Raw genomic sequence first — 22,533 nt, forward strand, 5'->3', positions numbered from 1 at the left:
CTGTAATGAGAGGCTGTGCTCTGTAACGAGAGGCCGTGCTCTGTAACGAAGGCTGTGCTCTGTAACGAAGGCTGTGCTCTGTAACGAAGGCCGTGCTCTGTAATGAGAGGCTGTGCTCTGTAACGAAGGCTGTGCTCTGTAACGAAGGCTGTGCTCTGTAACGAAGGCCGTGCTCTGTAATGAGAGGCTGTGCTCTGTAACGAAGGCCGTGCTCTGTAATGAGAGGCTGTGCTCTGTAACGAAGGCTGTGCTCTGTAACGAAGGCCGTGCTCTGTAACGAGAGGCCGTGCTCTGTAACGAAGGCCGTGCTCTGTAATGAGAGGCTGTGCTCTGTAACGAAGGCTGTGCTCTGTAACGAAGGCTGTGCTCTGTAATGAGAGGCCGTGCTCTGTAACGAAGGCTGTGCTCTGTAACGAAGGCCGTGCTCTGTAATGAGAGGCTGTGCTCTGTAACGAAGGCTGTGCTCTGTAACGAAGGCCGTGCTCTGTAATGAGAGGCCGTGCTCTGTAATGAGAGGCTGTGCTCTGTAATGAGAGGCTGTGCTCTGTAATGAGAAGCTGTGCTCTGAGACACAAGGTTGATTCCCACTATGCTCATAGGAATCATAGAATAAATGTGGACATACCAGTCTCAGAAAAGTAATGACCCTGAAACTAGCAGATTGCCAGCAAATGTAATCGGGTTCACTATTTTATTCAGGTCTATGTGTGAGTCGAGTGTCCTTAGCAAAGAGGCAACAGGGATGGACAATAAATGCTGGCATTGCCAGTGATCCACATCCCCTGATATGATGATAGGAGAGCTTCTACCCTTGAGCCCCTTGAGCAAGTGGGTGAGCTCACTCTTACAGACCTATGTCTGAGCTGGATCAGATCTCTGGCCATCGTAATCCTGTAACTGCGTAAACTGCAATGTCGGCACCTCCCCCACCACATTCCACGGCAGGTCACCGAGCAGCTTCCCATTCAGACGTCCTCCACACATGGTTCTCTGAACCAGAGCCAAACACACACACACACACACACACACACACATTCCCCCCCCCCCGCAGGCCTCTCTTACAAGCCCTCACATACATGTATATGTAAATCTAAGTAATTCATACACTCACACTGGTTTAAGATGGCACTGGTGAACCTCTGCGACTTCTGGCTAGTGGCTAATGAAACAAGGAAAACAACTAAATACTTTGCTAACCACACTTTTTCTGGCAAACGATCATCACAAGTAATAGTCTGTAACTTCCCTTTGGTCTTGGAGGTATTTCAATGTGGCAGAACCAAGGCAAGGCAGTGGGCCTGACGTCGAGAATGTGGAAGAGCATGAAAGATCGGGCACAGGTCGAATTAAAGGTGCAAGGTCCAGGAGCCAGATGCGCCCGAGCACGATGTGCGGATAAAGATTTACAGGCTGCATTGAAGCAGTAAAGTCCAGCGTATTAAATCGCAGAACCTGTTTTTTGGACTGAGAGTTAAGAGCCGGGTCAGAATGAAAAGGTCAGGGTGACAAGCCCAAGGCACGATGTGGGCTGGTTTTATGGGTTAACTTATTCTTTTATTTTCTTATGGATATGATGTGTTTTCTTATTTTCTGCATATTAGGTGTTAGACAACCTTATTTTCATATACATGGGGTTTGTTTTTGGGTTTCTTTGTTTTGTGGTTCTCTGTTAGGAGACGAATCTCAAGGTTGTATAATGATTCATATTTTGATAATAAATGTACTTTGATCTAATACACATGCATATATACATGGACCTACATATGCAGATATATTTGCCTGGAGCTGTAACTCAGACCAACTGGTACACATGCTTGTAATTGTGGAAGTTTTTACAATTAAGATTTAAGATTAGCCTTTTTTGCCACATGTACATTGAAACATACACTGAAATGCATCATTTGTGTCAATGACCAACACAGTTTGAGGATGTGCAGGGGTAGCCCACAAGTGTCACATGCTTCTGGCAACAAATAACTATGCCCACAGCTTACTAAACCTAACCCGCACGACTTTGGACTGTGGTGGAAACTGGAGCACCCAGAGGAAACCCACGCAGTCACAGGGATAACGCACAAACTCCTTACAGATAGCGGCAGGAATTGAACTCAAGTCACTGGCGCTGTAAAGTGATTGCGCTAACCACTATGCTACCATGGTGCCTATTTCAGAGCAATCTCAGCAAAGACACCATCTGTGCTCAACCGATGCTATTAAATCACTTCAGAACTATGCCTCCTTAAACTTATTTATTAAAACAAATACAAGTGTGATCCATACAGCCTGGATTCACATTTTAACTCTTTCATATGAACATATGAGACAGGAACAGTAGAGAAGTCAGCCTCATGATCGTGCTCCACCATTTCCGAAGACTTCAATTACTTAGATAAAAATTTTGCACTCCCGTCTATTTCTAGTAACTTTCCAACTCCATAAGATCTTAAGACATAGGAGCAGAATTAGGCCAATCGGTCTGGTCCACTATTCCATCATGGCTGATTTATTTTCCCTCTCTACCCCATTCTTTTCCCTTCTCCCTGTAACCTTTGAAAGCTGACTAATCAAGAACCTATCAACCTCTGCTTTAAATATACTAAATGACTTCACTTCCATAGCCATCTGTGGCAATGAATTCCACAGATTCACCACCCTCTGGCTAAAGAAATTCCTCCTCAGCTTTTTATTCTGAGGCTATGCCCTCTGGTCCTAGACTCACCATTAAACACATCCTCTGCACATCCACTTAATTTAGGCTTTTCAGTAGGTTTCAATGAGATCCCCCCCTCATTCTTCTAAACTCCAACAAGTACAGACCCAGAGCCATCAAACGCTCAACTCCTCAGTCATCATCTCTTCCTTAAAAACATCCAAAGACTCTGTAACCACAGTCCTTTGAGGAAGAGAATCACAACCTCTGAAACAAAAATTTCATCTCATCTATCATAAGTGAGCTACTCCTCCCTCAGTGTCACTACTCCCACAGTACCGCCATTCCAACAGTGTGACCCTCCCTCAGTACCACCCACCACACAGAGTGACCCTCCCTCAGTGTCACTACTCCCACAGTACCGCCATTCCAACAGTGTGACCCTCCCTCAGTACTGAGTCCACAGAGTGACTCTTCCTCAGTGTCACTACTCCCACAGTACCCGCCATTCCAACAGTGTGACCCTCCCTCAGTAGAGTCCACAGAGTGACTCTTCCTCAGTGTCACTACTCCCACAGTACCGCCATTCCAACAGTGTGACCCTCCCTCAGTACTGTCCACAGAGTGACTCTTCCTCAGTGTCACTACTCCCACAGTACCGCCATTCCAACAGTGTGACCCTCCCTCAGTAGAGTCCACAGAGTGACTCTTCCTCAGTACCACTCCCCCACACACAGACCCTCCCTAAATACTACCCTTCCCACAGAGACTCTTCCTCAGTACCACCCCCCACACACTGACCCTCCCTAAATACTACCCTTCCCACAGAGTGACCCTCCCTCAGTACCACCCACCACACAGAGTGACCCTCCCTCAGTACCACCCCCACCCCCCCACAGTGTGACCCTCCCTAAATACTACCCTTCCCACAGTGACCCTCCCTCAGTACCACCCCCACCCCCCCACAGTGTGACCCTCCCTAAATACTACCCTTCCCACAGTGACCCTCCCTCAGTACCACCCACCACACAGAGTGACCCTCCCTCAGTACCACCCCCCACCCCCCCACAGTGTGACCCTCCCTAAATACTACCCTTCCCACAGAGTGACCCTCCCTCAGTACCACCCCCACCCCCCACAGTGTGACCCTCCCTAAATACTACCTTCCCACAGTGACCCTCCCTCAGTACCACCCACCACACAGAGTGACCCTCCCTCAGTACCACCCCCACCCCCCCACAGTGTGACCCTCCCTAAATACTACCCTTCCCACAGAGTGACCCTCACTCAGTACCACCCACCACACAGTGACCCTCCCTCAGTACCACCCCCACCCCCCCACAGTGTGACCCTCCCTAAATACTACCCTTCCCACAGAGTGACCCTCACTCAGTACCACCCACCACACAGAGTGACCCTCCCTCAGTACCACCCCCACCCCCCCACAGTGTGACCTTCCCTAAATACTACCCTTCCCACAGTGACCCTCCCTCAGTACCACCCACCACACAGAGTGACCCTCCCTCAGTACCACCCCCACATCCCCACAGTGTGACCCTCCCTAAATACTACCCTTCCCACAGAGTGACCCTCCCTCAGTACCACCCACCACACAGAGTGACCCTCCCTCAGTACCACCCCCACCCCCCACAGTGTGACCCTCCCTAAATACTACCCTTCCCACAGAGTGACCCTCCCTCAGTACCACCCACCACACAGAGTGACCCTCCCTCAGTACCACCCCCACCCCCCCACAGTGTGACCCTCCCTAAATACTACCCTTCCCACAGAGTGACCCTCACTCAGTACCACCCACCACACAGAGTGACCCTCCCTCAGTACCACCCCCACCCCCCACAGTGTGACCCTCCCTCTTGCACTGCCCATGGAGTACCCACCTAGGTTTTTAAATACCAGTCCCCATTGTGCATAAAGTTTCCAAGCAAGAAAGCTGCCCACTGTGGTGCGGTAAACCTCAACAACTGCAGTAAATTTGAATCGAGGGATGAAGTCTCCTGTTTTCCGACCACTCTTGGCTTATCAGCGATATGCTGACCCTGGTCAGGCAGAGTGAGGGGGAGCTGGGCAGCAGCACGAAGGACTGACCTTGGTAAGGTAATAGACCGACTGCTGGAAGGTGAACATGATGACTTCCTCCAACACCGTCATGGCCTCTTCACTGGCCAGCTTGGTCGACAAAAGCTGCTCACTGCTGCAATCTGTGATGATAGTGAATCAGTTGTCAGAGTTAGCAGGGTACAAACATTCAAAGGTCTCCAGCCTGATGGCATAAACATTGATTTCCCCTTCTGATAATTTACCCCCTCCCCCTTCCTCTTCTATTCCCCACTCTGGCCTCTTACCTCTTCTCCTCACCTGCCTGTCACGTCCCCCGGAGCCCCTCTCCTATCAGATTCCTTCCTCTCCAGCCCTTTACCTTTCCCACCCACTTAGCTTCACCCATCACCTTCTAGCTTGTCCTCCTTCCCCTCACACCCTTTTGTTCTGGAATCTTCCCCCTTCCTTCCCAGTCCTGAAGAAGGGTCTTAGCCCAAAATATCAGCTGTTTATTCACGTCCATAAATGCTGCCTGACCTGCTGAGTTCCTCCAGCATTGTGTGTGTGTTGCTCTGGATTTCCAGCATCTGTTATGTTCATTCAAAAGCCACAGTGGGTGTTTCCACAAGTATGTGATCCCGCACTTTTACAGTGTTTCTATGCAGGACATCGGTCCTCATGCACTTGGTTCTGCACTTAAGGTTTTGACACCAACTCCGTCCCAAATAAATAAGTGAGGAGGTGATTTCACTCTCCCCTTTAACGAATCATTTTCTCAGTCCTGGTCGTCTCATTACAGGAATGATCTGGAGCATTAGTGAGGGTGCTGAGTAGATTTACGAGGATGCTGCCTAGATCAGAGAGCATGTCTTATGTGGATAGGTTGGGCAAACTAGGGCTTTTCTCTTTGGAGTGAAGGAAGATGAGAGGGGACTTGATAGAGGTGTACCAGGTGATAACAGCCATTGATAGAGTGGACAGACAATAACTTGATCCCAGAGCAGAAATGGCAAATACGAGGGGGGCGTAATTTATTTAGCGATACTATGCAGAGTAGGTCCTTCCAGCCCTTCAAGCTGTGCCATCCAACAACCTCGATTTAACCCTGACCTAATCACAGGACAATTTACAATGACCAGTTAACCTAGCCGGATGTCTTTGGACTGTGGGAGAAAACCCACACATTCCATGGGGAGACATACAGACTCTTTAATGACGACAATGGAATTGAAACCTGAACTCTGACGCCCAAGGCTGTAATTGTGTCACACCAAACACTATACTAGGTAGCGGTGATTGGGAAAAAATCAGTGGTAGGCTTTTTTTATTTACATGGAACGCCCTGCCAGGGGTGGTGGTAGAGATAGATACAGTAAGGGCATGAAGCAAGGATGCGTTCTCGCCCCTACACACTTTAGCATGGTCTTCTCTGCTATGCTGAATGATGCCTTCCGCGATTGTCAGGATGGTATACACGTCAGATACAGGACTGGCGGTGGGCTATTCAACCTCCGGCGTCTACAGGCTGTTACAAAGGTAAAGGAGACGTTCATCAGAGACCTCTTATTCGCTGATGATTGTGCCCTCAACGCCAGCACAGAGCAGAAGATGCAGCGAAAAATGGACTGCTTCTCACGAGCCTGTGACAACTTCGGACTTACAATCAGCACCAAAAAGACCGAAGTTATGTACCAGCCCGCACCCGGAAAGCCCTACTCGGAACCACACATCACAGTAAAGGGGCAGAAGCTACTGGCAGTCGACAGCTTTACTTATCTGGGCAGTACTCTATCACGAGCGGTGAACATAGATGCAGAGATCAGCAACAGAATTGCCAAAGCCAGTGCCGCCTTTGGGAGACTCCGTGAGAATGTATGGGAGCGGAGAGGACTCAGCCTTACCACCAAGCTGAAGGTCTACCGAGCAGTGGTTCTCACCACCCTCCTCTATGCCAGCGAGACCTGGACTGTCTACAGCAGACAAGCTAAACAGCTCAACCACTTCCACTTGAGCTGCCTCCGCAGACTTCTCCACGTACGATGGCAGGACAAAGTCCCAGACACAGAGGTCCTGGAGCGGGCTAGCACCCACAGCATCTACACCCTCCTACAGAAAGCCCAAGCTAGATGGCCTCGCCATGTCGTCAGGATGTCTGACAGTCGACTACCAAAACAGCTGCTGTATGGAGAGCTGAGCCAGGGTAAGCGCTCAGTTGGAGGGCCGGAGAAACGTTTCAAAGACTGCCTCAAAGTGTCCCTCAAAGACCTCAACATCAATCCCGGTAGCTAGGAATCGCTTGCTCTGGACTGCCCAACCTGGTGGAGCAGGACCACCAAAGGAGCGTATGCAGCAGAAATCAGACGCACCGCAGAGGCTCAGAGGAAACGCGCCGCACGCAGGGCTCGAGCTACCTCCACTTCCACTGCAGCACCTACCCTCATGTATCCCACATGTGGGCGAGCTTTCAGGGCCCAGATTGGCCTCACCAGTCACCTCCGGACCCACAGTCACAAACCCTCCACCTGACAGAAGTTGTGGTCGTCTTCGACTCCGAAGGACGAACAACAACAACAAGGGCACGTAAGAAACTCTTAGACAGGCACATGGATGATTAAAAAAAGAACATTATGAGGGAGGTAAAGGTTAGATCCTGGAGTAGGTTAAAAGTTTGACACAACATCATCAGGTGGAAGGCTTGTACTGTGCTGGGGGAGGGGCCCTTTCTTTCTCCCTAGGCCTCCTGTCCCATGATCCTTTCCCTTCTCCAGCTCTGTATCCCTTTTGCCAATCACCTTTCCAACTCTTAGCTTCACCCCACCTTCCATTTACCAAATAAATACACCTTTGCCAGAAAACAGCCTATCCCAATCCACCCTTGTTAGATCCTTTCTGATACCATCAAAATGGGCCTTTCTCCAATTTAGAATCTCAACCTGCAGACCAGACCTATCTTTTTTCCATATTTAATTAAATATTAATGGCATTGTGATCACTAGATTCCTGAATACATTTGATAAACTCTATCCCACCTAGCCTTTTTCCAGTATGGAAGACCCAGACAATATGTAGAAAGTTAAAATTCACTTGCTATAACAACCTTATGTTTCTTGTAACAGTGCAGTGTGATCTCTCTACAAACTTGTTCCTCTAAATTCCTTGGACAGTTGGGAGGTCTCTAATATAGCCCCCCTTTGAACCCTCTCCAATGTCCACACATTCTTTCTTAGATGAGGGGTCCAAAACCACTCACAACACTCCAAGTGAGGCCTCACCAGTGCTTTATAAAGCCTGAACATTACATCCTTGCTTTTATATTCTCATCCTCTCAAGATGAATGCTAACATTGTATTTGCCTTCCTCACCACCAATCTGAAGAATACGAAAGTAAGCTAGCCAATAATATTAAAGAGGATACCAAAAGTTTCTTCAGAGACATAAAGTGTAAAAGAGAGGCGAGAGTAGATGTAGACTATTGAAAATATGTTGCTGGAGAGGTCATAATGGGGACAAGGAAATAGCAGACAAACTGAATATGCATTTTGCATCAATCTTCACTGTGGAAGACACACAGTATGTCAGAAGTTTGAGTGTGTCAGGGGACATTAGTATGAAGTTGCCATTACTAGGGAGAAGGTTCTTGGGAAACTGAAAAGACTGAATACTGAGGTGGCTGAATAGACTGTGGAGGCATTAGTAATGATCAAATGATTCTGGTATGGTTCCGGAGGATTGAAAAATTGCAAACATCACTCCACTCTTAAAGAAGGGACAGAGACAAAAGAAAGGAAATTATGGGCCAGTTAGTCTGACCTCAGTGATCGGGAAGATATTGGAGTCAACTGTAAGGTTGTGATTTCGGGGTACTTGGAGACACATGATAAAATAGGCTGTAGTCAGCATAGGTTCCTTGAGGGAAGATCTTGCCTTACAAATCTGTTGGAATTCTTTGAAGAAATATCAAGTAGGATAGACAAAGGCCAATCAGTGGATGTTGTGCACTTGGATTTTCAGAAGGCCTTTGACAAGGTGCTGCACATGAGGCTACTTAGCAAGAGACCATGGTATTACAGGAAAGGTACTAGCATGAATAAAGCATTGGCTAATTGGTAGGAGGCAAAGAATGGGAATAAAGGGAGCCTTTTCTGGTTGGCTGTCTCTGACTAGTGGTGTTCCACAGGATTCTGTGTTGAGACCGATTCTTTTTACGTTACTTGCCAATGACTTGAATGACAGAATTGATGGCTTTGTTGGAAAATTTGTGAATGAAATGAAGATAGGTGGAGGGGCAGGTAGTTTTGAGGAAGGAGAGAGGCTACAAAAGGACTTAGACAGATTAGGAGAATGGGCAAAGAAGTGGCAGATAGAATACACAACTTTGGCTGACAAGAGAAGTCAAAGCCAACATAAAAGCAAAAGAGAGGGCATATAATAGAGCAAATATTTGTGGGAAGTTAGAGAATTTGGAAGCTTTTAAAAACCAACAGAACACAACCATATGGAAATGTATGGTCATGCACTTTGGTAGAAGAAATAAAAGGGTAGGCTATTTTCTAAATGGAGAGCAAATTCAAAAATCTGAGGTGCATAGGGTCTTGGGAGGCTTTGTGCAGGCTTCTCTGAAGGTTGAATTGCAGGTTGAGTTTGTAGTGAGTAAGGCAAATGCAATGTCCACAAGTTAACAAATTTCACTACACATGCCAATGATAATAAACCTGATTCTGATTCTGTTTCATTTCAAGAGGACTAGAATATAAAAGCAAGGATGTTATGTTGAAACTTTATAAAGCACTGATGAGGCCTCACTTGGAGTATTATGAGCAGCTTTGTGCCCCTTATCTTAGAAAGAATGTGCTGACACTGGAGAGTGTTCAAAGAAAGTTCACAAAAATGATTCCAGGATTGAGTGGCTTGTCATTTGATGAGTGTTTGATGGCTCTGGGCCTGTATTTGCTGGAAATCAGAAGAATGAGGGATGACCTCATTGAAGCCTATTGAATGGTGAAAGGTCTTGAGAATGGATGTGGAAAGGATGTTTCCTATGGTGAGAAAGTCTATGACCAGAGAACAGAGCTTCAGAATAGAGAGCCATCCTTTTAGAATGGAGATGAGAAGAAATTTCTTTAGCTAGGCAGTGGTGAATTCTTTGCCACAGGTAGCTGGGGTGGCCAAGTCTTTATGTATATTTAATGCAGATATGATAGATTCTTAACTGGTCAGGGATAAGGGGAGAAGACAGAAGAATGGGTCTGAGAGGAAAACTGAGTCAACCACAATGAAATGGAGCAGCAGACTTGGTGGGCCAAATAGCCTAATTTTGCTCTTATATTTTATGGACTTATGGTCTTGTGGTATTCCATCTTTTCCTTCTTCAGTAATATTTAGTTACATTCTATTGGTTTTGAAAAACTTCCCAATCCTCTAACTTCCCACTAATTTTTGCTCTATTATATGCTCTCACTTTTGAGTTAATGTTGGCTTTGACTTCCCTTGTCAGCCACAGTTGCATCATCCTGCCCTTAGAATACTTCCTCTTCTTTGGGATGTATCTATCCTGGCCTTCCAAACTGCTCCCAGAAACTCCAACCATTACTGCTTTGCTGTCATCCCTGCCAGTGTTCTTTTCCAATCAATTTTGACCAGTTCCTCTCTCATGCCTCTGTGATTTCCTTTACTCCACTGTAATACTGATACATCTGACTTTTGCTTCTCTTTCTCACATTGCAGGGCAAATTCTATCATGTAATGATCACTTGCCCCTAAGGGTTCATTTACTTTAAGCTGTCTAATCAATCCTGGTTCACTGCACAACACCCAATCCAGAACCCTTGTGGGCTCAACAACAAGATGCTCTGATATTGAAATATTGCATACTGAAATCCCCCAACAGGAAAAAAAGGGTTTAAAAAAGGTTCTAGAAGTAAGCCTAGCAATTATAGACCTGTCAGTTTGACATCAGTGGTGAGTAAATTAATGGAAAGTATTCTTAGGGATAGTATTTATAATTATCTGGATAGACAGGATCTGATTAGGAGTAGCCAGCATGGATTTGTGCGTGGAAGGTCATGTTTGACAAACCTTATTGAATTTTTTGAAGAAGTTACGAGGAATGTTGACGAGGGTAAGGCAGTGGATGTAGTCTATATGGACTTCAGCAAGGCCTTTGACAAAGTTCCACATGGAAGGTTAGTTAAGAAGGTTCAGTCGTTAGGTATTAATGCTGGAGTAATAAAATGGATTCAACAGTGGCTAGATGGGAGATGCCAGAGAGTAGTGGTGGATAATTGTTTATCGGGATGGAGGCCGATGACTAGCGGGGTGCCTCAGGGATCTGTTTTGGGCCCAATGTTGTTTGTAATATACATAAATGATCTGGATGATGGGGTGGTAAATTGGATTAGTAAGTATGCCGATGATACTAAGGTAGGAGGTGTTGTGGATAATGAGGTTGGTTTTCAAAGCTTGCAGGGAGATTTATGCCGGTTAGAAGAATGGGCTGAACGTTGGCAGATGGAGTTTAATGCTGAGAAGTGTGAGGTTCTACATTTTGGCAGGAATAATCCAAATAGAACATACAGGGTAAATGGTAGGGCATTGAGGAATGCAGTGGAACAGAGAGATCTAGGAATAACAGTGCATAGTTCCCTGAAGGTGGAGTCTCAGGTAGATAGGGTGGTGAAGAAGGCTTTTGGAACGCTGGCCTTTATAAATCAGAGCATTGAGTACAGAAGTTGGGATGTAATGTTAAAATTGTACAAGGCATTGGTAAGGCCAAATTTGGAATATTGTGTACAGTTCTGGTCACCGAATTATAGGAAAGATATCAATAAATTAGAGAGAGTGCAGAGACAATTTACTAGGATGTTACCTGGGTTTCAGCACTTAAGTTACAGAGAAAGGTTGAACAAGTTAGGTCTCTATTCATTGGAGCGTAGAAGGTTGAGGGGGGATTTGATCGAGGTATTTAAAATGTTGAGAGGGATAGATAGAGTTGACGTGAATAGGCTGTTTCCATTGAGAGTAGGGGAGATTCAAACGAGAGGACATGATTTGAGAGTTAGGGGGCAAAAGTTTAAGGGAAACACGAGGGGGTATTTCTTTACTCAGAGAGTGATAGCTGTGTGGAATGAGCTTCCTGTAGAAGTAGTAGAGGCCAGTTCAGTTGTGTCATTTAAGGTAAAATTGGATAGGTATCTGGACAGGAAAGGAGTGGAGGGTTATATGCTGAGTGCGGGTAGGTGGGACTAGGTGAGATTAAGAGTTTGGCATGGACTAGGAGGGCCGAGATGGCCTGTTTCCGTGCTGTGATTGTTATATGATTATATGAAACATACCATCTGGCAATCTTGTTCTCACCCACAGAACCTCCTTTCTGTTTCCCAAACTAATAATCCCCTAATACCACAGTTCACCTCTCTCTCCTCCTTCCCTTCTGAGTCACAGAGCTAAACTCTGTGCTAGAAACCTGACCACTGTGACTTTCTGCTGCTTGGTCACCCCTCCCGCCCCCAAAGGTATCCAAAATGGTACCTGTTGAGTTGGGTGGCCAAGGGTTCTCTGCATTGGCTGTTTAACCCCTTCCCCTTTCTAACCGTCTCCAAGTTTTCTGTGTCCTGCACCTTGGGTGTAACTATATGTTATATCCATTATGCTGCTCAGCCTCCTGAATGATCCGGAGTTCATCCAGTTCCAGCTCCAACTCCTTAACGTGGAATGTTGGAAGCTGCAGCTGGATGCAGGTGAAGTCATCAGGGACACTGGATGTCACTTAGGCGCCAATGCAGCCCACCCCAAATGTTCAGCAGAACAACACAAACAGCACCAACAGCAGCAAAATAAGCTCCTTTCCTACCTCCCACCCACTCACACAGTTAAATAACTACTATGCGATCAGGCTGCCCCAGCATTTTCTAGGTGTGTAAGTTGTTAATGCAAACAATACGCTTCAAGGTACGTTTTAATGTACTCTTTATAAATGGCCCCTGCCGCTGAAGCTCTGTAAGCAGACACCTGATGAGCTCTCCCCAACTCCATGGACTGTGTTTGCTAACCACTGATCTCTCTCAGCCCGTCAGAAAGTTCCCTCAATTAATTGCCAGCACAGGCTGAAATTCCACCCGATTAAGTATTTGTGTATGTGTAAGCCACTTCAAAAACCTCTGCTAATCAGGCAATCAGACCCATTAACCGAACCTGATAAGGAGTTACTAATAGGATTGTTGGTCTGAAAGCTCCTGGGGTCACTCACAAATGACGAGTGACCTCACTGCCTGAAAGTTCAGATAAACCATAGCCTGTGGCTAATGAGATACAAGACCATAGGAGCAGAATTAGGTCATTTGCACCACCATTCAATCATGGCTGATCCTTTTACCCCTCCTCAGTCCCACTCCCCAGCCTTCTCCCGCAACCTTTGACGCCATGTCCTATCAAGAACCTCATCAAGCTCTGCCTTAAATACACCCAATGACCTGGCCTCCACAGCTGCCTGTGGTAATAAATTCCACAAATTCACCATTTCTGGCTAAAGAAGTATCTCCACATATCTGTTTTAAATGGACGCCCCTCTGTCCTGAGGCTGTGCCCTCTTGTCCTAGACTCCCCCACCATGGGAATCATCCTTTCCAGATTTACTCTGTATAGGCCTTACAACATTTGAAAGGTTTCAATGAGATCCCCCCACATCCTACTAAAATCCAGTTAGTACAGACCCAGAGCTGTCAAACATTCCTCGTATGATAACCTTTTCACTCCAGAACCATCCTTGTGAACCTCCTCTGAACCTTCTTCAATGCCAGCACGTCTTTTCTTAGATGAGGAGCTCAAAACTGTTCACAATACTCAAGGTGAGGCCTCACCAGTGCCTTATAAAGCCTCAGCATCACATCCCTGCTCTTGTATTCTGAACCTCTTGAAGTGAATGCGAACACTGCATTTGCCCTCCTCACCACCGACTCCACAGCCTACATGGCAGCGTTTGCATACTGTCAGCTGGAGATAAGCCTCTTCAGCACACACAGTACACTATAGGAACAGGTCTTTTTACCCACGATGCCAGCCCACATGCTGTGGTACTGTTTCCTGGTTGGTAGCAGCTGGAAGAGTTTGTGGTTGGGGTGACTCGGGTCCCCAATGACCCTTTGGGCCTTTTTTGCACACCTATCTCTGCAAATGTCCTGAATAGTGGGAAGTTCACATCTATAGATGCCCTTAGATAATAAATGTACTTTTGAACTTTGAAATGCGTCTTAAACATTGCTACGGTATCTGCTTCCACCAACACCTCCGGCACAGGGTTACAGTCACCTACCATTCTTGGTGTAAAAATTGCTTTAAAAACTGCCTGTTACACCGCTGGTGTTTAGGGCAGCAGTGAAGGTCCTCCATCTCTGGTGGTGTTCAGGGCTTCCTTCATCATGTCAGTAGCTTCCTCTCGGTTTTCATTACTGTCAGCCATGCAAGTCCCAGGTGGAGACTCAGAAATACCATGACACTCAGATAGCAGGTACAGGGTTTTGAGTCGGATGATCAGCTATGATCATACTGAATGGTGGTGCAGGCTCGAAGGGCCGAAGGGCCTACTCCTGCACCTATTTTCTATGTTTCGATGTTTCTAGAAGGACTCTTCACTGCTATTTCCATAACAGTTTTGTTTTACCAGTCAGGGTTGTTAGCCCTGAGCTGAAACCCCGAACCTGGAGGTCTGATGGAGCATTCTTAGTCAGGCCTCTACCCTTTGATTGGTTTGGTGTGGGTGATCTTACCAAGAGCCAAAGCATAAAGCCCTGACTACAGCTAACATAGCTCTCTGGGTCATTGAGGCACACAAGCCTCCAAACCACAATGTTGTGGTCCTTTTGGAGGGTGTAAAAATCTTGCCTCATAAATCTCCTTTAAACTTTCCCCTTCTCATCCTAAAACTATGCACTCCAGAGATTGACTTTTACTTTCAGGAAAAATGACTACATACCCTATCAATGCCTCATATAACTTTATGCATTTTTATGAGTTCTTCTTGCCCTCAGAAACTCCAGTGAAAACAGCACTAGCACAAGACCATAAGATATAGGAGCAGAATTAGGCCATTTGGCCCATCTCCTTATAACTCAAACCCTCCAGTCCCAGCAACATCCTTGTGTATCTTTTCTGTACAATCTACAGTGTGGCGGATCAGAGGGATCTTGGGGTCCGAGTCCATAGGACACTTAAAAGCTGCTACGCAGGTTGACTTTGTGACTAAGAAGGTGCAGCTATATAGGACCCTGGTCAGACCCCACTTGGAGTACTGTGCTCAATTCTGGTCACCTCACTACAGGAAGGATGTGGAAACCATAAAAAGGGTGCAGTGGAGATTTACGGGGATGTTGCCTGGATTGGGGAGCGTGCCTTATGAGAATAGGTTGAGTGAATTTGGCCTTTTATACATCTGCAACGTAACTCCCAACCTTTCCTACTCAACTCACTGGCCAATGAAGACAAGAGCTATGGACTTGCACCCCAAAATCCCTCTGTATATCAATGTTCCTCAGAGCCCCACCATTTATCATAAACTTTTCTCTTACATTTGACCTTCCAACGGGCACCAGCTCACCCTTGCCTGGATTAAAACTCCACCTGCCATTTCCAAATGTTCTATATCCTGCTGAATCCACAGTGTAGTAATTTCCACATAACCACCAATCTGGGAACTTACGAGAGGACCACAACCTTGTCGTGGTTTGGAGGCTTGCGTGCCTCAGTGACCTACAGAGTTATGCCAGCTTGGAGTCAGGGCTTTATGTTTTGGCTTTCGGTAGGGTCACCCATGCCAAACAGGTCAAAGGGTAGAGGGCAGGCTGAGAGTGGCCCACCAATCCTCCAGATTCGGGGTGTCAGCTGAGGGCTAACAACCCTGACCAGTCAAACAAAACTGTTATGGAAACAACAATGAAGTATCATTCTACATCTGAGTGTGATCGTATTCCTGAGTTTTCACCCGGGACTTGCATGACCTACAGTAGTCAAGAGCAGGAGAAAGCTACCGGCATGATGAAGGAAGCCCTGAACACCACCAGAGATGGAGAACCTTCACTGCTGCCCTAAGTGTCAGCTGCATAATGGGCAGTAAGTAAGTACCAGTCTAAGGAAATGACCTTCACACTTATAGAGTCAGAATATTCAGAAGTCTTGTGTAAATTTGGGTTTGGTTTGGACCTGATTACAGCCTGGAGTGACATGGATGGTTTGCCCCCCGACACACACACACATCACTAAAAAGTGGTTTTACAGGTATAGGAAGTGAATCCAAAGGTTGAGGCCTAAATCCAGAAGTTGGAAACTCGATATCTGAGTCCAGCCTTGGGACTGGAGAATCAAGTCTCGCTGTCTGTGAGTCTGAGTCCAGTCCAGGGACTGGAGGTTGAAGACTCCTGTCTGCGAGTCTGGGGCCAAGGATTGGAGTTCAAGACCCACTGTCTGTGAGTCTGAGAGTCCAGCCCAGAGACTGGAGGTTTGAGTCCCTGCTGTCTGGGAGTCTGGGACCAAGGACTGGTGGTTCGAGATCCGCTGTCTGTGAGTCTGAGAGTCCAGCCCAGGGACTGGAAGTTCTAATCCCTGCTGTCCGTGTGCTTGAGAGTCCGGGGCCAAGGACTGGAGGTCATTAAGTGACCTGAACTAGAGATGGAGGGCTATCTTTGTGTGTAAGGGGTGGGTAGGGGGTTGTTTTCTGCTGCTGTGCTTTTGTTGTGGTGTTGTTGTTACTACTTGTGTTGTTCTGTGGAACATTGTGGGCATGTTGTATTGGTGCTGGAATGTGTGGTGATACTTGCAGGCTACCCCAGCACATCCTCAGGATGCGTTGGTTGTTAATGCAAACGATGTACTTCACTGTACGTTTCGATATACAAGTGATAAATAAGTGAATCTGATGTTGGACCAGTTGGGTCCAAGTACTGTTCCCATGTTAACAGTTTGGGAACCTCTTGTTGAATAAGTGCAGCAGTTCCAGTAGACGAGCAGCTACAGTGTGAGGGACCTGGTTGAAAGCCTTAGTAAAATCCATGAAGACAACATTCACAGGTCAATCACCTTCATCAATGCCTTGAAAAACTGAACAAAATTAATAAGACATGACTTTCTCTGCACAAACAACCTGGTCTTTTGCTGTACTATTCAATACTCTACCCTCTCCCCACCACCAAGTAGGCATAAGCTGTGGCCATGAACACAGAGGTATATATCAGAGCTTTAGGCAGCCCATGATGCCACTTGCCCGAGGTGTAGGTGACCCTGTGCCTTTGATCCAAGGATAAACCCGAGGATCCTTTGCCCCCCACCCCGATCATGGGAATGCTGATCCTGGTGCAGTTGCTCCTTGATTGCAGGTGATGGCTTTGTGCCTGCCCCTTTGGAAACAGTTGTATGTGTGCACTCACCATTCGGGTCCACGTGCTGCTCCCACGCTAACAGTTTGGGAACCTCCTGTTGAATGAAGTGCAGCAGTTCGATGGAGTTGGACATCCAGTAGATGAGGGGCCGTAGTCCTGGCATCAGCTCTGTCATACCAATGGCACACGTTTCCTCACAGTCCTCACTGGCACTGGAAGAGGCAACAGCAAGTAACAACTGTGAGTCTCAGGATCAGAAGCCAGCCAGAGACAAGCAAGAAAACAATGCACCATTCAGACTGTGGAGAACAGCAAGTGGGAAAGAGTCCGTTGTGAAATCATTCCTAAACACCACACAGAAAAAGGTCATTCAGACCACATTGTCTGTGCTGGCATGTTGAAACAGCTCCATAATCTATGGACTCACTTTCATGGACTCTACAACTCAATATTATTTATTTGCTTTTTTTTTAAACATTGCTTAAACATCTCTTCTTTTGCAAATTAATTGTGTATCTTTGTTATTTCTAGATTTTCTTTGGTTGTAATGTATTTCTTTATTTTTTTCTGTGAATGACTGCAATGGATTGCCTTTATATGACAACTGCATCCTCCAAATCTTCATTTTCATTGTAACTTTTAAGATGATTGTCAATACCTTCAAATTCTTTGTAGTTCCTAACTTGTTAAGTAATGAAATTGTGGCACTTTCACTCTGGCATCTCCAAGTCTGAATGCTTGAAACAAAAGTGAGCAGAACAATTCCGAATGGTCTTACTGCTTATTTCTCACCAACTATCAGTGACAAGAATCACTGCTTTTTGAACAGAAACACACATAACTGACACTATTTAAAATTGTTTTCTCTAAGCATGGTGTAATGTCTAACAGCCACACAAGTTCATGCAACTGATGCTAGTTAGAAACTGTTCAGCAAGTCTCCTGTCCCAATCAGGTGGTACAGTGTCCCAAAGAAATGATGGGAAACCCTATTTCCTCAAAAAGGTATTTGATCTTTAACAGTTGTCCCAAATAAGTGGCTGCCCTGATTAACCGATGGACTAATTATCTGAATCCACTGCATATATTTATGGTAATTTATAATATATTTTATGTATTGCACTGTATTACTGCCACAGAACAACACATTTCACATTTCTCAGTGACATTAAACATGATTCCGATAGATTTAATATGTCCCAGTTCTTCACAACATCGACCCTCAGTGTAGTCATTCTGATATTTCATTCTGGCCAAGAGGTCCCATCGAGTTTCACTTCTGCAACAACTTACTCAGAAGGAATACAGTAAGTGAATTACCGCCCCACAGTTCCCTATCCAGAGCCCACCGTTCCCAACTAGTAGGGCATGGCCCTTACTCACTGCTCTCTCTGGATTGCTGCAAGCTCCTTTGTCTTCTCCTGTGGGGGGGGGGGGGGGGAGACAAAATAAAGTATTGAAATTTCACAGACTCTTTAAAGATGCAAGTCATGATGCCCCAGGCTGAACAACTGCCTCAGCTTCCCAAATCACCCGTGGAAAGCCGGCTCCCACACGCATCAGTGGGTGAAACAGAAGAGATCCTCCATAGAACAGAACGCGAAACGAACTCAGTGGGTCCATTAGCATCCGCAGTGGCAGAAAGTGCAAGTTTACATTTCCAGTTGAGAACCTGCATCACAGACAGATAGGAAATTATAGGCCAGTTAGCCTCACTTCAGAGGTTGGGAAGATGTAAGGGATTATAAGGGATCCCTTATAAGGATATTATAAGGGATGAGGTTTTAGGGTACTTAGAGGCACATGATAAAGTAGGCTGAAGTCAGCATGGTTTCAAAGAACATAAAACAGCACAGACCCTTTGGCCCAAGATTTTGTTCCAACCTTGTAACCTATTCTAAATCTAACCCTTCCCTTCAACATAGCTCTCCATGTTAATATATTCACATGCCTATCTAAGAGTTTCTTAAGTGTCCCTGTCTCTATCACCCCCGGCATGATGTTCCATGCATTCACTACTCTCTGTGTGAAAAAAAAACCTACCTTTGATATCCCCCCACAACACTCTCCTCCATTCACCTGAAAATTATACTCCCTTGTATTAACCATTTCTGCCCTGGGATAAAGTTTCTGACTGTCCACTCAATCTATGCATTATCTTATAGACCTCTATCAAGTCATCTCTTATCCTCATTTGCTCCAAAGAGAGAAGCTCTAGCTCACTCAACCTATCCTCATAAGACATGCTCTCTAATCCAGCCGGAATCCTGGGAAATCTCCTCTGCACCCTTAAGACAAAATCATGCCTGACACACCTGTTGGAATTCTTAGATGAAATAACAGGTAGGACAGACAAAAGAGTCAGTGGATGTGGTTTAATTGGATTTTCAAAGGGCCTTTGATAAAATACCTAGTGGTGTTCCACAGGGATCAGTGTTGGGGTCCATTACTTTTAACATTACATGTCAATGATATGGATGATGGAATTGATGTAGTTGATGTGTCTACATGGACTTCAGTAAGGCATTTGACAAGGTCCCACATGGGAGACTGGTCAAGAAAGTTCAATCACTCAGCAATCAAGATGAGGTAGTAAACTGGATTAGACATTGGCTTTGTGGGAGAAACCAGATAGTCATAGTAGAAGGTTGCTTCTCTGACTGGTGGCCTGTGACTAGTGGAGTGCCACAGGAATCGGTGCTGGGTCCTTTGTTGTTTGTCATCTATATCAATGATATGGATATAATGTGGTTAACTGGATCAGCAAATTTGCAGATGACACTGAGTGGACAGTGAGGAAGACTATCATCGCCTGCAGCCAGATCTGTATCAGCTGGAAAAATGCACTGAAAAGTTGCAGGTGGAACTTAATGCAGACAAGTGCAAGGTTTTGCACTTCGGTAGGACCAACCAGGGTAAGTCTTACACAGTGAATGGTAGGGCACTCAGTCTGGTAGAACACAGGGATCTGGGAATACAGGTCCATTATTCATTGAAAGTGGTGTCACAGGTAGATCGGGACATAAAGAAAGCTTATGGCACATTGGCCTTCATAAATCAATTTACTGTGTATAGGATATGGGATGTTATATTGAAGTTCTATAAGATGTTGGTGAAGCCTAATTTGGAGTATTTTATGTAGTTTTGGTCACCTACCTCCAGGAAAGATGAAAGTTGAAAAAGTGCAGAGAAAATTTACAAGGATGTTGCTAGGGCTGGACGGCCTGAATTATAAGGAAAGATTGAATAGGTTAGGACTGTATTCTTTAGATGTAGAAAACTGAGAGGAGATTTGATAGAGATATACAAAATTATGAGGGGTATAGATAGGATAAATGCAAGCAGTCTTTTTCCACTGATGTTGGGTGGGACTACAAATAGTCATGGGCTAACGATCAAAGGTGAGAAGTATAAGGGAACATGAGGGGAATCTTCTTCACTAAGAGGATCGTGAGAGTGTGGAATGAGCTGCCAGCACAAGTGGTGCATGTGAGCTTGATTTCAACATCTAAGAGAAGTTGAGAAATTTGGATAGTAGGGGTATGGAGAGATGGAGAGGTGGTGCCAGTGCAGGTCGATAGGAGTAGGCGTGACATGGACTAGATGGGCCAAAGGGCTTCTTTCTGTGCTATACTTCTCTATGACTCTATAAAGAACAAAGGTGTAGACTCGAGAAAATCTGCAGATGCTGGAAATTCAAGCAACACACACAAAATACTAGTGGAACACAGCAGGCCAAGCAGCATCTATAGGAAGAAGTACAGTTGATGTTTCAGTTTGAGACCCTTCGTCAGGACTAACGGAAAAAAGAGATAGTAGGGATTTGAAAGCGGGAGGGGAAGGGAGAGACCCGAAATGATAGGAGAAAAAAAGGAGGGGGAGGGATGAAGCTAAGTGCTGGGAAGTTGATTGGCAAAAGGGATACAAGGCTGGAGAAGGGGAAGTATCATAGGATGGAAGGCCTTGGAAGAAAGGGGGGAGGGGAGCACCAGAGGAAGGTGGAGAACAGGCAAGGAGTGATTGTGAGAGGGAAAGAGAAAAATATATATATATAAAAAATAAAAAATTAGGGATGGGGTAAGAAGAGGAGGAGGGGCATTAACGGAAGTTAGATAAATCAATGTTCATGCCATCAGGTTGGAGGCTACCTAGATGGAATATAAGGTGTTGTTCCTCCAACCTGAGTGTGGCTGCATCTCAACAATAGAGGAGGCCATGGATAGACATATTGTATTGGAATGGGAATGGGACTTGGAATTAAAATGTGTGGCCACTGGGAGAGCCTGCTTCCTCTGGCGGACCGAGCATAGGTGTTCAGCGAAACAGTCTCCCAGTCTGCGTCGGGTCTCACCAATATATAAAAGGCCACACCGGGAGCACCGGACACAGTATTTCACACCACAGACTCACAGGTGAAGTGTCGCCTCACCTGGAAGGACTGAATGGTGGTGAGGGAGGAAGTGTAAAGGCAGGTGTAGCACTTGTTCCACTTACAAGGATAAGTGGCAGGAGGGGGATCAGTGGGAAGGGATGGGGGGGATGAACGGACAAGGGAGTCGCGTAGGGAGCGATCCCTGCGGAAAGCAGAAAGTGGGGGGGAGGGAAAGATGTGCCTGGTGGTGGGATCCTATTGGAGATGGCGGAAGTTACAGAGAATTATAAGTTGGACACAGAGGCTGATGGGGTGGTAGGTGAGGACAAGAGGAACCCTATCCCTAGTGGAGTGGTGGGAGGATCGGGTGACAGCAGATGTGCGTGAAATGGGAGAGATGCGTTTGAGGGCAGAATTGATGGTGGAGGAAGGGAAGCCCCTTTCTTTAAAAAAGGAAGACATCTCTTTCGTCCTGGAATGAAAAGCCTCATTCTGAGAGCAGATGTGGCAGAGACGGAGGAACTGAGAGAAGGGGATAGTATTTTTACAAGTAACAGGGTGGGAAGAGGAATAGTCCAGGTAGCTGTGAGAGTCCGTGGGCTTATAGTAGACATCAGTAGATAAGCTGTCGCCAGAGAGAGAGAGAGAGACAGACAGACAGACAGACAGACAGAGACAGAGAGATCAAGGAAGGGGAGGGAGGTGTCAGAAATGGACAAGGTAAATTTGAGGGCAGGGTGGAAGTTGGAGGCAAAGTTAGGGTAGTCTACCCTGAAGGTGTAAACTATTTTGTAAACAGGGAGCAAATTCATAAATCGGAGGTGCAAAGGGACTTGGAAAACCTGTACAGGATTCCTAAAGGTTAACTTGCAGGTTGAGCCAATGGTAAAGGCGGCAAATGTAATCTCAACTTTCATTTGCTGAGGGCTAGAGTATAAGAACGAGGATGTAATGCTGAGGCTTTATAAGGCATTGGTCAGACCACACTTGGATAATTGTGAGCCGTTTGAGGCTTCTTATCTAAGAAAGGGTGTACTGGTGATGGAGATGGTCCAGAGATTCACAACAAAGATCCTGGGTATGAAAGGGTT

At 46.0% G+C, this 22,533-nt stretch overlaps 1 protein-coding gene across 5 annotated transcripts in view; it reads right to left on the minus strand.

The window, feature by feature from the left end:
* radil2a (Ras association and DIL domains 2a) overlaps positions 1 to 22,533 on the minus strand; it is a 118,654-nt gene that overhangs the window by 58,139 nt on the left and 37,982 nt on the right. For all 5 annotated transcript variants that reach the window (XM_073026535.1, XM_073026533.1, XM_073026536.1 and 2 more), the window contains 3 exons: positions 18,454 to 18,491; positions 17,119 to 17,282; positions 4,757 to 4,869 (listed from right to left, as the gene is read on the minus strand). In XM_073026535.1, the coding sequence (XP_072882636.1) occupies positions 4,757 to 4,869; positions 17,119 to 17,282; positions 18,454 to 18,491 (315 nt within the window). The remainder of the gene's footprint in view (positions 1 to 4,756; positions 4,870 to 17,118; positions 17,283 to 18,453; positions 18,492 to 22,533) is intronic.

This window comes from Hemitrygon akajei, chromosome 22 (assembly GCF_048418815.1).
Source record: "Hemitrygon akajei chromosome 22, sHemAka1.3, whole genome shotgun sequence".
Taxonomy (NCBI): domain Eukaryota; kingdom Metazoa; phylum Chordata; class Chondrichthyes; order Myliobatiformes; family Dasyatidae; genus Hemitrygon; species Hemitrygon akajei.